General features: G+C 39.3%; 2 protein-coding genes across 2 annotated transcripts in view; one reads left to right on the forward strand and one right to left on the reverse strand.

Moving 5' to 3' along the window:
* Window positions 1–11,312, forward strand: part of RXFP1 (relaxin family peptide receptor 1) — a gene marked incomplete at both ends in the record, with an annotated part of 46,455 nt that extends 35,143 nt beyond the window's left edge. The window contains 12 exons of the mRNA XM_084263721.1: window positions 535–606; window positions 1,230–1,301; window positions 2,097–2,171; window positions 2,455–2,526; window positions 3,347–3,418; window positions 4,114–4,185; window positions 5,392–5,463; window positions 6,364–6,435; window positions 6,660–6,889; window positions 7,718–8,128; window positions 8,636–8,854; window positions 11,011–11,312. Of these exons, the coding sequence (XP_084119847.1) occupies window positions 535–606; window positions 1,230–1,301; window positions 2,097–2,171; window positions 2,455–2,526; window positions 3,347–3,418; window positions 4,114–4,185; window positions 5,392–5,463; window positions 6,364–6,435; window positions 6,660–6,889; window positions 7,718–8,128; window positions 8,636–8,854; window positions 11,011–11,312 (1,741 nt within the window). The remainder of the gene's footprint in view (window positions 1–534; window positions 607–1,229; window positions 1,302–2,096; window positions 2,172–2,454; window positions 2,527–3,346; window positions 3,419–4,113; window positions 4,186–5,391; window positions 5,464–6,363; window positions 6,436–6,659; window positions 6,890–7,717; window positions 8,129–8,635; window positions 8,855–11,010) is intronic.
* A 1,677-nt stretch (window positions 11,313–12,989) lies between these two features.
* On the reverse strand, window positions 12,990–14,634 carry LOC311190775 (renal cancer differentiation gene 1 protein). The gene is made up of 2 exons (XM_084262796.1): window positions 14,324–14,634; window positions 12,990–14,193 (listed from the first exon to the last, which is right to left on the reverse strand). The coding sequence occupies exons 1-2, from the start codon at window positions 14,474–14,476 to the stop codon at window positions 14,038–14,040; spliced, it is 309 nt and encodes a 102-aa protein (XP_084118922.1). The 5' UTR covers window positions 14,477–14,634; the 3' UTR covers window positions 12,990–14,037.
* Window positions 14,635–14,808: the final 174 nt, after the last annotated feature.

Below are 14,808 nucleotides of genomic sequence, written 5' to 3' on the forward strand. Positions count from 1 at the left end.
ATGACACACACAATTCAGTTCAGTTTTCTGTTCCTGCAGTGTTTTTAAAAGGAAAAATGTGAAAGGTTGTACCTCTTTGTTTTCAGTTCTGTGAGTGCAGTTGATTATCTGTTGTTATAGCTGCTGTTAATTACCCTCCCAGACCCTTTATATCACACATGCATATCTACATTTGGCTAATGTCCTTAGCTGAGACTGAATGGGATCCTGGGAACAGTCACGCAACAAATTGCTCCACACAAGGAAACTGCAAAGGGGCTAAAATATGGCACAGTGAAAATATTTCATTTGCTGTGTTTTCTTTGAGATAGGATGGAGTGTTCTGCATGGTTGCTCTGAAAGTCCCCACTAGAGTGTGTCCCTCCTTGCTCTCAAAGAAGAGCGTGAAAGTTACCATATTCAAAAATTACTATTATGAAAAAAAAAATAGCACTATTCTGATAAATCCTAAGGGGGGAAAACCCCACTACTTTTCCTGTATCTGATCCTAATTAATCATTCAATTCCTTTATCTTTTGTCGTTCTTGGTTTCAGATACCTGAGTGACAACAGGATAACCAGTTTGAAGCCTGGTGTCTTTGAAGATCTCCACAAACTTGAATGGCTGTATGTTGTTTTCTGATTTGTATTTTTATTTTCTCAATGAATGATTAAAGCAAGAAAAAGAAATTACTTTCATTTTTGTACATAGTAGTGCCTTTTAGTAGATAATGCCTAAATAACTCCTGGCTCCTGATCCACTGCACAAGGTAAAAACCTGATTGAGAGTAGAAATTAGTTCTTGGACCTTAATGACTCCAATGACTGCTGACTTTTGCAATACTAAATAATGTTTATTAGTAATTGCATGTTACATATTAATACAGTAAATAAATCAGATACTGTAAAACAGCAGAAATACTTTTTTGACTTAGTAAAGTATTAAATCTAAGCAAATAATAATATGCCTAACATTTTTCTCTGTTTTGAACTTATGGATCACTGTGGAATGTCGCTATGTGGTGTTGCTTTGTTTTCATAGGGAATTAATTCATATTCTTGATCAAAGAAAAACTGGCAAGAAAATACTTTTTTACCTGCTATGGAGTTGTGCATTCATTTTTTAAGTAGTTTGAATGGGTATTTGAAGAAATCCACTGCAAAGCATGGTGGTGGTGGGGAATTATCTGTTCAATATAAAAGACTGCAATCAGTTATCAATCTGACACATGCTTTGGTGTAATTTATAGGATAGTTGAAAATAATCGGATAAGTCGGATCTCTCCGTTAACATTTTATGGACTCAAATCACTTATTCTCCTGTAAGTATGGAATAAGAGCCAAAAGTGTCATTTAAAAGAGCAGAACAGAAAGTGCAGATACACACACAACCTTTTTCTAGCACCTGTGCTTGCTCACTGTGGCGTGCTGGCAGTACACCTGCTGCTTCTTTCTTAACCCCAGGCCAGATGTGCTGGAGTAGGAAGATTTGGCAGCAGCAGACATGCAGTGTCTGGAAAAGTGTAGGGAAATGGGTGGAGAAAATGGTCAAAAGACAGTGTCACTGAGAGGGCAGGGACACGGTAGTTGCAGCAACAGGTATCAAGTGTCCTCCAGAGCCGCTGGCTGGGGAGAGGGTCCCATAGATCTAGCCCCCAGCAACAGTCCAGCCTCCCTCCCTGAAACCTGTCCACAACCTGCCGCTGCCCTCTCCAGAGCCAAATGCAAGGGACCCCCTTCCCCTGCAGCCCAGAGGGAAACCTCCTGCCATCTCTCCCTTCCTCTTTCACCAACAGAATTCAGGTGCTATGACAGAATAGTCAAAATATTTGCATTTATTTGCTGTGGTTTGGATAAAAAGCAGTGAAGAGAACATCTTTCTTTTACCTAGTAATCAACAGGTTAAGGATAAAACACTGCCCCGCAGAATGCCATAGGGAAACTATGTAGACATTTAAGAAAACAGTAATATCTCCAAGGGTATGATAAATTAATCAAGTTTTGAGTCTCTTTTATTTCCAAAGTGCAGACAGAAGAGATGTGAATTTTTTTCTATATTATTTTTTGCAAATATAGTGAGTTTTATGATTTTTTCCTTTTTTAATTTTTTTTTCCAGAGAGATGATGAATAATTCTCTTGCTCGTTTGCCTGATAAACCTCTGTGCCAATATATGCCAAGACTAAACTGGTTGTAAGTCCAGCTTATTTCACTATAAATTATGATTTTGTTGTCTTTGTATGGTGCTTCCACGCCACTTTTTTTAATGGTGCACTGGCTCTTTACAGAGTGCTTGCTGGGTCACTGCAGGGTTGATGACCTGAAGTCATCAACTAGGAGGGTGGAAAATTAGATGTCTGTTTCCCACTCTTTTTGTGCAGTCATGAATTTCTGGCAGTATTTTTCTTTAATTACCTTAGAATAAATGGTGCCTCAATTTATTTTCAGTGATTGATGTTTTGTTTTTATACCCCAGAGACCTTGAAGGCAACCATATCCGTCATGTAAGAAATGTCACCTTCATCTCCTGCAACACTTTAACTGTACTGTAAGTAATAGGGTATGCTAACCAGCCAGAGTGAGATATGCTGGTGCTGAACAGTAGTCAACTGATTCATCACAGCTAATATAAAAACTTCCTGAGTATCATGGTTATTTAGATCTGAAGGAGATTAAATTAAAATGCTTGGTCTTAAATGAGCACTCTACACAATAACCACTGTTTATAGCGAAGTTCAGCATTGATATATGCAACTATATGAAGTGATACAATTGCTAGTTTGATTTAGAAATGTTCTAGGCAGGGAAAATCTTACAATAAAAAGCAGCAAGCTTGACTCTTCATTTTAAAGCAGTTTATTGGTTGGTTGGCTGGCTCAGCAATTTCTGAAATTTCCCCAAGGTTTCTTCAGTGATGTTGTAATCATCTTCAGAAAATCCCTTCAACCTTTTGCTGGATTATTATGCTCCACGGTACCTGTCGCTTTCAATTTCTAACTTTCCCGTGGTACCTTCACTCTTGGCTTTCTCTTTGCTGTTAAAATCCATGTGATTCATTTAGGGTGAAGGAAGACTTGCACAGCCATATGCCTGTCTTCAGTCACTTTAAAATAGCCTCCTATGTGGGGGTGGGGTATGGGGGAGGGTGTGTGTATATATACATACACATATATGCACAAATACACGCATGTCTAGACAACAAAAGATTTAGCAAAAGGTAAAATAGTAGATCTGATTAGCTTGTTAGTTGAATTGGACAAATATTTGAAGATGCAGATAAGAGGGAATTTTTAAAGTTTATAAAGACTTTTCTCCAAAACCAGATCAATGTCAAGAAGTAACAACATACGCTTGTTTTATTCTTTCAGGGTGTTGAGACGAAATAAAATCAGCTCTTTAATTGAAAACAGCTTTTCTTCTCTCCAGATGTTAGATGAATTGTGAGTTGATTTTTTTCTCTTACTTGTATAACAAGTCATACTGTCAATATCATTTATCATAAATTCTGTTTCATATAACATGCTCTGAAGAGAGTATCCGTCCTTAGGGGGTTTTCCTATATATTTAACAGGAAATAAATAGATGATAGCCTGTATCAATAATAACAGGGGGTTTGCTCAAATGTTCATTATGTTCCCTGGACAGAATGACATTAATTAGTCCTACATCATCACTGTCTAGGTGCACGTGACCTTTTCTCTTCTGTCCGCAGTTATTAGGATTTATGTTTAGTGAAAATAAGGAGCAAGGTTGAGAGAAGAATTGAGGGAAAAATATGCTTGCTAGATCATGTGAAAGAATTCCCATCGTGAAACAATATGTTTAATTTATTTCCAAGTCCCTACAACCCAAGTGAAGGGCTTTTACTTTCTTTTTGATGTCAATAAAATTATAGTAAATTATGTATCTAACAGCATATCTGAACTAAGCAGACAGGGAGATCTTATGGATCTAGCTTTCCACCTTGCTTTAACAACGTTCTTTTATAGTCCAAGCTTCTGATAACCCAGGTCATAAATAATATTCTATTTGTCACTTAGAATAAAACTGTGTGTCTTGAAATTGCAAAACTGTTTGGTAAAATTACTGATCCTAGTAAGAACTTACTGTATCCTACCTGTGGCTGTTTCTGCAGAGATTTGGCTAGCAACAAGATTGAATCCCTTCCTCCATACATATTTAAGGATCTAAAGGAGCTTTCACAACTGTAAGGATTTTTATTCATAATAATAATAATATTTTTGTTGTTGTTGTTCTGTGTAACTGTATATTACTCATTTGATATGATGCTTTCAGTTATCAGTGCTGGGAAGAAAGGAGCACCCTTGTTTGTGTGCATCATTTAAGCTCTGCCTAAAATACACTCATACCAAATGTAATTCAGTATAACGTTTTGCCTGGAATTATTTTGTAAAAGATGTGTATATTTCATGTATATGCAAAATGAGATAGACTAGCTATACCCTGAGAAATAAATACTCTGATGGGAAATTTTAGGATTTGGCTCTAAAAAAAGATCCATAAGCATGTAAGAATGTCATAGAGCTGTCTTGTTTGCAACTGCTTTTTCCTGTGAGAGTTCCAAAGTATGACATATTGTAACACCAGAAAATCGTCCTCTCTTCTTCCCATGACATGTATATAGGCAACTTCTCAAATGCAGCTACAGAGAAGTCCCAATCTTTCTCACATAACCTGTGAGAGACACTAGTAACAAATCTGAAGGCCTCTCCAGACAAGAGGAGGAAGGAAAGGAAAAATTTACTTTTGTGTTTTTCCAGCATCATTGGGATCCATCACAATGTGCTGGAGCAACCAACTATGTACAGCTGCAGTTATTGAGTTTGCACATTTTAACTACAATGTCAAAATGAAGACATAAGGAAAAGTCATAGGGAGAAGAAAAAGGGGATGTACCTAGCAGCACTCTTGTGCAGAGTGATAGCATTTAATGCTAATGTGGATTTTTACATACCATTGCCTGTCTCTTCTTGAGCTCACACAAATGATTATGAAAAAAACAGATTTTAGCAGCTAGCAAAATAAATTGTCATTTATATCTAATTCCGTGAAGTTAGTTCAGTTTTCTTTTACCTGAAAAAACAAGCCTGGGATATTTAATAACTAAGTATTTCTATAGTCAAAACCTTTAAGCTGCAGGTTGAGGAAGATGGGCAGGGCAGGCTGTGTGTGTGTACATGACAAAAGGATGTCTGTGGAGCATCTCACTACTCTTTCCATTGGCTTAGCAAGCTGAAAAACACTAATTGAATGTTACCACTTGCAGTTGTAACTAGCAGTTGTACAAATCTTTCCTACAGGACTGGAAATGGCTTATGTAGTTTGACTTTACTTTTAGAACAAGCTGCAAGGATGATGTACAAATTTAATTATGTCACTGTTGTATTTACAGGAATCTTTCTTACAACCCAATCAAGAAAATACAAATAGACCAGTTTGACTTTCTAATTAAACTCAAATCCCTGTAAGTGTTGAGTTTTTATATTTTAGTTCTATTTTCACTGTGATTGTGCACATTTCCTTAAGAAGTACATCATCCTGAATATGTTTTATAAGATACTGCCTTTGAAGTATTATATAGTCTTATTTATGATCCTCAACAATTTGAGCCTGGCAAATGATTACTAGCATTTTCTTTCCTGAAAATGCCAGTTTCATAATGGACATTTTTCCAAGAAAAAGAGATCACAAATTCGGCATAGAGGACATTGGCTTTTCTGCTATTACAGAACAAGATAAATGTGACCCTTGTTTAAACCTGCACAATTCGTTCACAGGGCTTAAGGGTTACACATGGTCCACTTGGGCTATTAAGGTCATGAGCAGGTACCATTAGCATAGGTAAAGACAGGAATTATAAAGGAATTTGGTGAAATCCCATCTATATGTCCCAAGTCAGCGTTTTCCTTTACATGCCATGTTCTGTGCCCCAGATTCCTGCTGCTCTTGACACAATGAAGACTGAATTCCTGCAGTGATTTGTTTGTCTCCCCAGGATAAGAACATAAGAGGCATGTAAAATATTACTCTTGGAACAAGCTATTATTTTCCCAGAGATGATGAAGGAACATGAGTAGAACAATACTTTGGAAAAGCAACATGCTAATCAGAGATTGCACTGCTGAGAGCAGTGAAGGAGCCACTTCTGTGATTTTGGAAGAACGAGTGTAGCTGCAGTTCATTTCATTCCACTTTAGTTTTTATGCAAACTTTCTGTTCAAGTTTAAAAGGGATGACAAGTTTGATGCAATTAGAGTTCACCTCTAGTTACATATAATCATAGAAACACAATTAAATGCTCAAAAAGTTTGTTCTTTTGCTAGCAAGTTTCTATTGCCATTTATTGAGAGTATATTGTTTACAGCAGCTTGGAAGGCATTGAAATTGTAAACATCCAGAGAAGAATGTTCAGACCCCTTAGAAACCTTTCCCACATGTAAGTAGATTATTCCAGTTTGCTTTCTTTTGCTTTGAATCTTACTGTTTACAGAATACTGAATAATTAAAAACAAAACTGTATGAAAAGCAGCTTATGAAGAGTTGTGAAATTTGACAGGTTTTAATTATTTTTTTCTTCTTTAAGAATATGTTTTCTGAGTTTTGACATTCTGGTAACCAAGCTGGAACCATCTCTTATCTGTTTTTCTTTCTCACAACCAGATATTTTAAGAAATTCCAGTATTGTGGATATGCCCCTCATGTGCGCAGCTGTAAACCCAATACTGATGGGATTTCATCCCTTGAGAATCTTTTAGCTAGCATCATACAGAGAGTGTTTGTCTGGGTTGTGTCTGCCATCACCTGCTTTGGAAATATTTTTGTTATCTGCATGAGGCCTTACATCAGGTCGGAGAATAAGCTCCACGCCATCTCAATAATGTCTCTCTGCTGTGAGTACTCCATACGTAAAAGGATATTGGTTTAGGCTGCTTGCAACATGTATGACATTTGTTGTTATAATGTAGTGACATATGTCCAGCACTGGATTAACTGAACTTTTAATGCTGCTGTGAATGACGATACCAAATGCATGTACCTTATGTTTCAGGAGGTCCCATTAGATGCTGCTTTTTTTCTGTACCAATAGGCCAGTTGATAAATTCCAAAGGTTTCACATTTGATTTTAATGCTGTGGGTGTTATGTCAAATTCATACTTTCTTCAGCAAGGAAAAATAAAATTCCTAGTTCTTCAAAGGCCATAAACCCAAATTATACTATGCCTTTTTGAGTAAATAGCAGTTTCCCTGTGTAAACATTGTGCTTGAGATTTTATTTTTCACAGAAGCAAAAGGTTATTTATGCAAGTGAAAAAACCCGATCTCTCCTAGCCCTCTCATATTAAGCATTAGGGTTTTTCTTTATTTTTGTCATAAAAGCTGGACAGGTTTATGGACAAACTATTTGGCAGTACAGTCACTGTAGTCTCAAGTACCCACCTCCACACAGGAGAGCCTACAAGCATTTCACAAATGCAATCGATTGCGTTTTGAAAGACCGCTGTCAAAACGCAAAGAGAGAGGAAGAGAACTGAATTATACTGTCTTAATTGTAATTCACAACAGCATTCCAACTATAACACTGACCGTATTGATATATATTACCTAACTTGTAAATATGTACTCATATGTATGTGTGTATGTGTTTTTCCAGTTTACATATACACAGAGAATGGGAAATTCAGATGTGTAAATAATGATGTTAAGCACTGTGCCCACAGGTGCTGACTGTCTGATGGGAATATATTTATTTGTGATTGGAGCTTTTGATCTTAAATATCGCGGCGAATACAACAAGCACGCTCAGTTGTGGATGGACAGTATTCATTGTCAATTGGTGGGATCGCTGGCTATTCTGTCTACAGAGGTGTCAGTCTTACTGTTGACTTACCTGACTTTGGAAAAATACATCTGCATAGTTTATCCTTTTAGGTGTTTGAAGCCCAGAAAATGCAGGACAATTTCCATTTTGGTTCTTATCTGGATAATTGGGTTTGCTGTTGCTTTTATCCCACTGAGCAATAAGGAATTTTTCAGGAACTACTATGGCACCAACGGCGTCTGTTTTCCTCTTCACTCAGAACAAACAGAAAGTTCAGGAAGTCAGATTTATTCTGTTGTCATTTTTTTAGGTAAGTTGCATTTCTTCTTTCGTATGATTGTGCTGCTACATGTACTCAGTTTTCAAACAAATAAGATAGCTTTGCTGTGATGTTCACACTTCATATTTAGATGCTCCTATAAGTACTTCAAGAATGTTTCCAGCCTGAATATTGTATTCTATTAGATGGATACTTACATACCTTAAAATGCATGAAGGGCTAAGAAAGTAGAATGAACTTAATGATTATTAGGTTCATGAATTAATAGACTTTGTCAGGGCAGTAGAGCGATGATAAGGCCAGAGGAGAACTACATAGTTTGGTGCCATTTACCAGGTGATGATGAATGAAAAAAATACCTAAGTGGAGGTGGAAATTCAGTGCTCAGGTAAAGACAGACTCAGATCTTCTGGCTGCCTAATTCTGTTGTATGTACTTTAGGTGAAACGTTTTCCTTTACTGTCCAGCCTGCAAATAGGTGATGTGGAATTGCTGTTATGCTGTTTAATTATAACTAATTCTAACTTCTTTAAACAGGTGTAAACTTGGCAGCTTTTATCATCATTGTGTTCTCCTATGGGAGCATGTTCTACAGTGTTCACCAAACAGCTATTACAGCTACTGAAATTCGGAATCATATCAAAAAAGAGATGATCCTTGCTAAACGTTTTTTCTTCATTGTATTTACTGATGCACTGTGTTGGATACCCATTTTTATTTTGAAACTCCTTTCTTTACTTCAAGTAGAAATACCAGGTATATCCTTTGTTTTGTGAGGTTATTTTAACTGTATCTGTATGAAGAGTTCTGTTTCTGTTTCAGAAGAGAAAGACCTCAATATATTGAACTATATTACTACAATGAACTTTGGTTTATGTCTGTGTGTATGTACACGCAATACAAGGAACTACATAGTTTTACTGCTGGGTTAAACTATATTACTATAATCATCAAAGATTAGTGATCTTTGAGTCAGTTAAAAAACAAAACAAACCTCAAAATTCAAGTCTATAAAATGTACAAAGTGTATTTGAAAACCAAGGCTGAATTGCACTGGCTTTTCTCATCTCCTGGCTTTTGCTGGTTCTGTTGCCTAAATGTGGCTCAGGACCTTACAGTGATTCCTATCTTGATTTAACAATATAATTGTTATCCTGAAATAACTTTCTTTTATGAACTGGTACTTACAGTTCAAAACATTAAGTTATATAAAGCTCTGTTTACCTTCTTTATGCTATGAATATATTCCCATGTAAAAATAACATAACCTAAAAGATTAAGAAACGCACCTTATTTTTCCCCCTTCTCTTTGCAATACCAGTACATGCCAGAAAAATATCCTCTTTATGTAGGGCTTGCAAACCCTGTTAGAAAGACTACATGAACATGAACAGTACCATCAGCAATAGCAGATACAGACTCAACACATAGATATATATCACAATATTATGTCAGTGAGAAAACCTTTTATCTCAGAGGATTTTGTCTTACGTGCTGACCAGGAGTGCTGGGAGTTACCTGTTCTGAGTTTCCCCTTACATTTTAAACATCTGAATGTTACCTTGATTGTGGCAAATATTTTCAGTTATTTTAACTGTTCTAAAATGCTTCATCAAGTTGTCAAACCACCTAAGAAATTTGAAAGAAAATATAATGAAAAGTAGAAGCAGACCTAATTCTGAGTCAAGAAATGTTGAAGAAATCTTGCTGAACTACAGGAAGACCTTGGGTTCAGCAAATGAGTGTTCTACATTGGAAAAACCAGGTTGAACAATAATTACTTGTCTCATAAAATTAAAGGCATCACAGATACCTGTCTGAATTTTGAAGAAGTTCTAAACTCTTATTTGCTAGCACTTGTTTTCCTTGGGGATACTCTGTGACAACTTCTGAACTAAGCACCTGTTTGTTTCCAGAACTGTAGCAAACCTGATGGGTGTGGGTAAGACTGTATTGATATTGCAACAAAGTCCTACAGACAGAAGCTGGGAGTGAATGAAGCTTTTTGTGTAGGTTGGAACAGCTCCAACCTGCACAATATAAATCAAACAATGCAAAGAAGGACACCAGTAACATCTTTCAGTACATTAATCCTGTCCCTTCTCTGCCTGTCCAGGTAACAAGCTGACTTATCTCCCACAGAGTAAGGATGAGAAGGGACTGCTAGAAAGACACATTCAGATGCTGAGATAGGCAGAAGAGTAGGAAACCTTTGAAAGGAAGCTGGTGTGAACACAGAAATTCTTACAAACAGGGCAAGAAGGAACTAAGGAGAACTTATCCCATACCTTTTGTGGGGGGAAAAATGGAGAAGTCCTGGTGCAGAGGAGAAAACCAGTCTCTGAGGGGATGCAAGGACTGCAGGTTATTGCTTTACAGGACAGGACATCATGGTCATCATTAGAACCACAGAATCACAGAATTGTAGGAGTTGGGAGATACCTCAAGCGATCATTGCGTCCAATCCCCCTGCCAAAGCAGGTTCCTTAGGACAGGTTAGGATTGGATGTGACTAGTTGTGAGAAGAGGAAGGGGAACAGAGATCAGAGGAAGAGATAAGGAGAAAAACAGAGACAAAAAGCTTTGATGCAAGAAAATGGGGCTCAGCCAGAAGAAATGTGCTGGGGCAAATCAGGAGCTATGGTACAGAAAAGTAAAAGAGATTAATGGCACTGCTGGGAGAGTAAAAAATGTCCAGTTTTGCAGGGAGTTCTGGAAACAGAGGGAGGTAAGAGAGCAGTTGTGAGCATAGCAGTGAGAAGGACAAGTACGTGAAGTGACAGGAACTCAGCCTAGGAGTGCATGATCACTCCACCTGCCAGGAAGCTGTGCAGGCAGCAAGTGCTTGTGTAAGTAACGGGTACAAACGCTGGAATGGATGTTACAGCTTCCTTTCTTTTTCCCTCCCTAAGGTACCATAACTTCTTGGGTGGTGATTTTTATACTGCCAATAAATAGTGCTTTGAATCCTCTTCTCTACACTTTGACCACACGACCTTTCAAAGAAATGATTCATCAGGTTTGGTATAATTACAGACAAAGAAGATCCAAAAGAGGTAAAGGCAGTCAGAAAACATACGGTCCATCCTTCATTTGGGTAGAGATGTGGCCAATCCATGAAATCACGCCAAAGCTAACCAAGCCTGTGCTTTGTACAGACTCCTCTGATGCCTCAGTGACTACACAGTCAACAAGACTAAACTCATACACGTAAATACATTTTGAATCTTCATGGTGACATCTGCACTGTTAGCTTCACATCTGTGGGCTTACTGCTTTACAGCAATGAGGAAAAACGAGGAAGAAAAAGGGCACCTGGCCTGACGTGAACCAAAGCAGGACAAGGAGGGAGCAGTGTATCTGTCTGCAGGTAGAACTGACACAAGAGCAATCTTACCATCTCGCAGCACCCATTCCCTCAGAATGGGAAGTCAGTTGTTTCATTTTTTTCTTCTCAAAAGCCAGGATTGTGGAAAAAAAAAAAAACCCTGAATTGTTATTTAAAACATCTCACCTTAAAAGCAGAATGTTTCAAAAACACCTTTTTTTTAATTCCCCATTTCAGTCACTGAATTTTTTTAAGACTTGATGGATTTCCTCATTTTTTTTTCTCCTCAAAATTTCTTACTGGCTCTATGGTGGCTACATCAGCTCTTACAATCTTTAGGAAGCAACAGCCCTATAGGAAAAATATTTAAATCTCATAATTGGACCAGTTTATTCTATCTGTCACAGCCGAACAAGTGAAAATTTTATTCTCTGTCAAAGTTTATCAACTATTTCTTTCATGTAAAGACAATCCTGAAAATGCAATGATGGCTCTAAGTCAGCACTACCAAAACTGGGGGAAGAAAAAAATAAAGAGAGCTTTTTTTCTCAACTAAGTATCCCCCAGCTACAGCTGGTGGAAACTTCTCCCCTCAGAAGTGCATCCTTCCTGGGAAAAACTGGACTGAGTATCCCAAAGTCTTGATGCTGCTCTTTTCTTCAGGTTTCTTAATGAGCTACCATAAACCACTCCCCAGAGCTTGCAGACTTGGAACAGATTTCAGTCTGAAGATGTCTAACTCTGTGTGTGGAATAACGGGAGACAGCCAATTAGAAGACTGTCAGTCCTAATAGGTGTCGTGACGTTGTGTATCTGATTGGATGTGTTACAGTGAAACTAATTGAAAGAGCACAGCCATTCAGCACTTTTAGGGGGTAAATAAGACAAGCAACAAAGCCAGCTGAAACAATCCTTTAGAGGCATTTCTTTCACATATGCTTACTGAAGAGAATATTTTCCATTATGAACAACTGCATTTTCCCTAGTTCTTTTGGTACTGTGTTTGCAGTCCAACAGCCCAGAAGCACATTTAAGTTAAAAGAAATGTTTCTTCTGCATTGATGATTTGAAGCTTTTTAAAAATGAAGTTTAAGGACATTTCCAATGTTTGCACTTAACTTCTTGACAGCTTAAGAAGTGGAATATGAAAAGTGACTCACACTTCAACTGTTTACAGAACTTTGGATTATCTTGAAATCGAAGATTGTTAAGCCTCTTGTTTCCACTACTGTATGTTTTATTGAAATAAAAGATTACCTGCTGAACAAAATTACTACTTTTACAAGCTGCTCAGCAACATTTTGGCTTGTGGGGTTAAAAAACAGCTAAGTGAAATCCTGCACATGGATAGTCTTTATCTGGGGTAACCAGGAATCAATTTAAGAGAGCTTATGTACTCTAAGGGGTCTTCTCAATGACTGTAACCTCTTTTGATGGGATAGGCAAGGATGCCTGTCCTCAGCTTTACTTCTGGTCTTCGCTTAAATTGATTATATTTACTCATAGAAACAAAGATGACATTAAAGTAAGAACAACTTATTTCAGAATTTTTTGTAACATCTTTATTGTTTTGATATGAAAACTACATTTTGTCTTTTAAAAAGTCCTTCAATCAGTAAAAATAAGGCAGACTAATAAATCATGGTACATCCATGTTCTCCTGCAGCCTCCCATAGCATTTCAGCATTACTTTTTTCACCTTACGCTGGGTAAAGGTACAGGAGTTTCAATACAGCTATTTTCTACAGATCAGCAATCTTTCAGACCAAAAGCTCTAGACTAAATAACTAGTAACTGCTTAAGGCAAAGATAGAAAATAGGACCTAAGACTGAAAAAGCTCTACTGTGCCTCCCAAGAGATGGGAGAATACATTTCACAGATCCTTTTATAACCAATTCAAGCTTTTACTTATAGTTCAAAATCATCCACCCTATTGGTAAACAATGCTGTTAAACTTTTACCATTCAGATACACATGGTCCACCATAAGGCACTTTATTACAATAAAATATACTGTAAAATTGCTTGTGGCAAACAAACATCTTGCAAAGAACTCTAGTTTCATAGAATATATTGCAATATTGCTAAAAATAGTAAGGTTTGAATACAGGGCATATCTAAAGCTCGTAAATAAGCCAGAACTTGCTGTATGATCCCATCCTCAACATGAAGAGAAAGCGTGCATAGGAAAACTGAAGCCAGATCAGGAAGTTTCTCTAGAATTGGCAGCGTTTGTGCTGGCCAGAGCTCTAAAAAGAAGAGGGCCTATAGTGTCCTCTTTGCAGGACACCACTTCCCTACCGATAACGAATTGGGGATATATCACAGACATTAACTTTGTATCCACCACATCAGCACGGGGGGAGGAGTGGGGAAGAAAAACAAAGGGAGACTATTTCACGTGTGAGGTTAGACGTGTTGCAGCTCAAGCAAAGTCAAAACTGGTTCCCTAAGCAAACTCGGTGACTTATATACAACATCCACAGGAGCCATCAAGTTATCTCTGAAAGAACTCCGGGCTGAGAGAAAACAAAAGTCCACGTGAAGCCCCTAAAAAAAAGTCGTTTAAAAAAGAAGAACCGCATCCCAGTCCGACACAAGCGGGGCAGTGTCAGCCGCTGGGCTTCAGGGACTCGTACCCCTCTCTCAGCAGGTCGCGCCATGTTCTGAGGAACCGGGCGTTCTCCGAGCACTTGGTGGCGAGCTCCTCCACCTGGGCCGACACGGCCGACGTTGCCTCCAGGATCTTCGCCAGCGAGAAGGCGGCCTGGAGGAAGGGCAGATTAGTTAGGGGCTGAGGGTCGCCGCCGCCCGCCCAGCTCTCCCCAGGTGTCCTCCGTGAGGGGATCCCCGCCCGCCCGCCCGCCCGCCCGCCCGCCGGCCGCACTGGCACTCACGTCGCCGATCTGCATCTCCACCTCTTCCAGCAGCTCCCACGTATCGCCGGCCAAGGGCCGCGACCCCTCGCTGCCGGCGCGGGTCCTCCGGGGCCCGGCGCTGGGTGATCCCTCGGGCACCGTGGCGGGAGACAGCGACTCCACCTCGGCCATGTCCCGCTCCGCTCAGAGACACCGCCCCGTCCCGCCCATTCTGCGCTGAGTTCCGCCTCCAGCCCGAGCCTGCCCCTCAGTACCCACTGGTGAGGGGCGTGGGTCGGGGTTGCGGGCGTCGCGCTGCACACTGGGAGCTGTAGTCCTTTCCTTCCTGACGCAGGGCCTCGAGGCTTCAACCTCTCCATCGCGCTTCCTCCGAGCGTCCCCCGCGTAAGTCAGGTGAGTGACTCGGCTCGTACCGGCCGCTGCCTCGCCAGGGAGGCTGGGATGGGTCTCGCCGCCGGGAACTCTGGGGGCTGGAGTCCTGCCGGCGGGACGGGATGGGGCGG

This window comes from Gallinula chloropus (assembly GCF_964237585.1).
Source record: "Gallinula chloropus genome assembly, chromosome: 4".
NCBI classification, from domain to species: Eukaryota; Metazoa; Chordata; class Aves; order Gruiformes; family Rallidae; genus Gallinula; species Gallinula chloropus.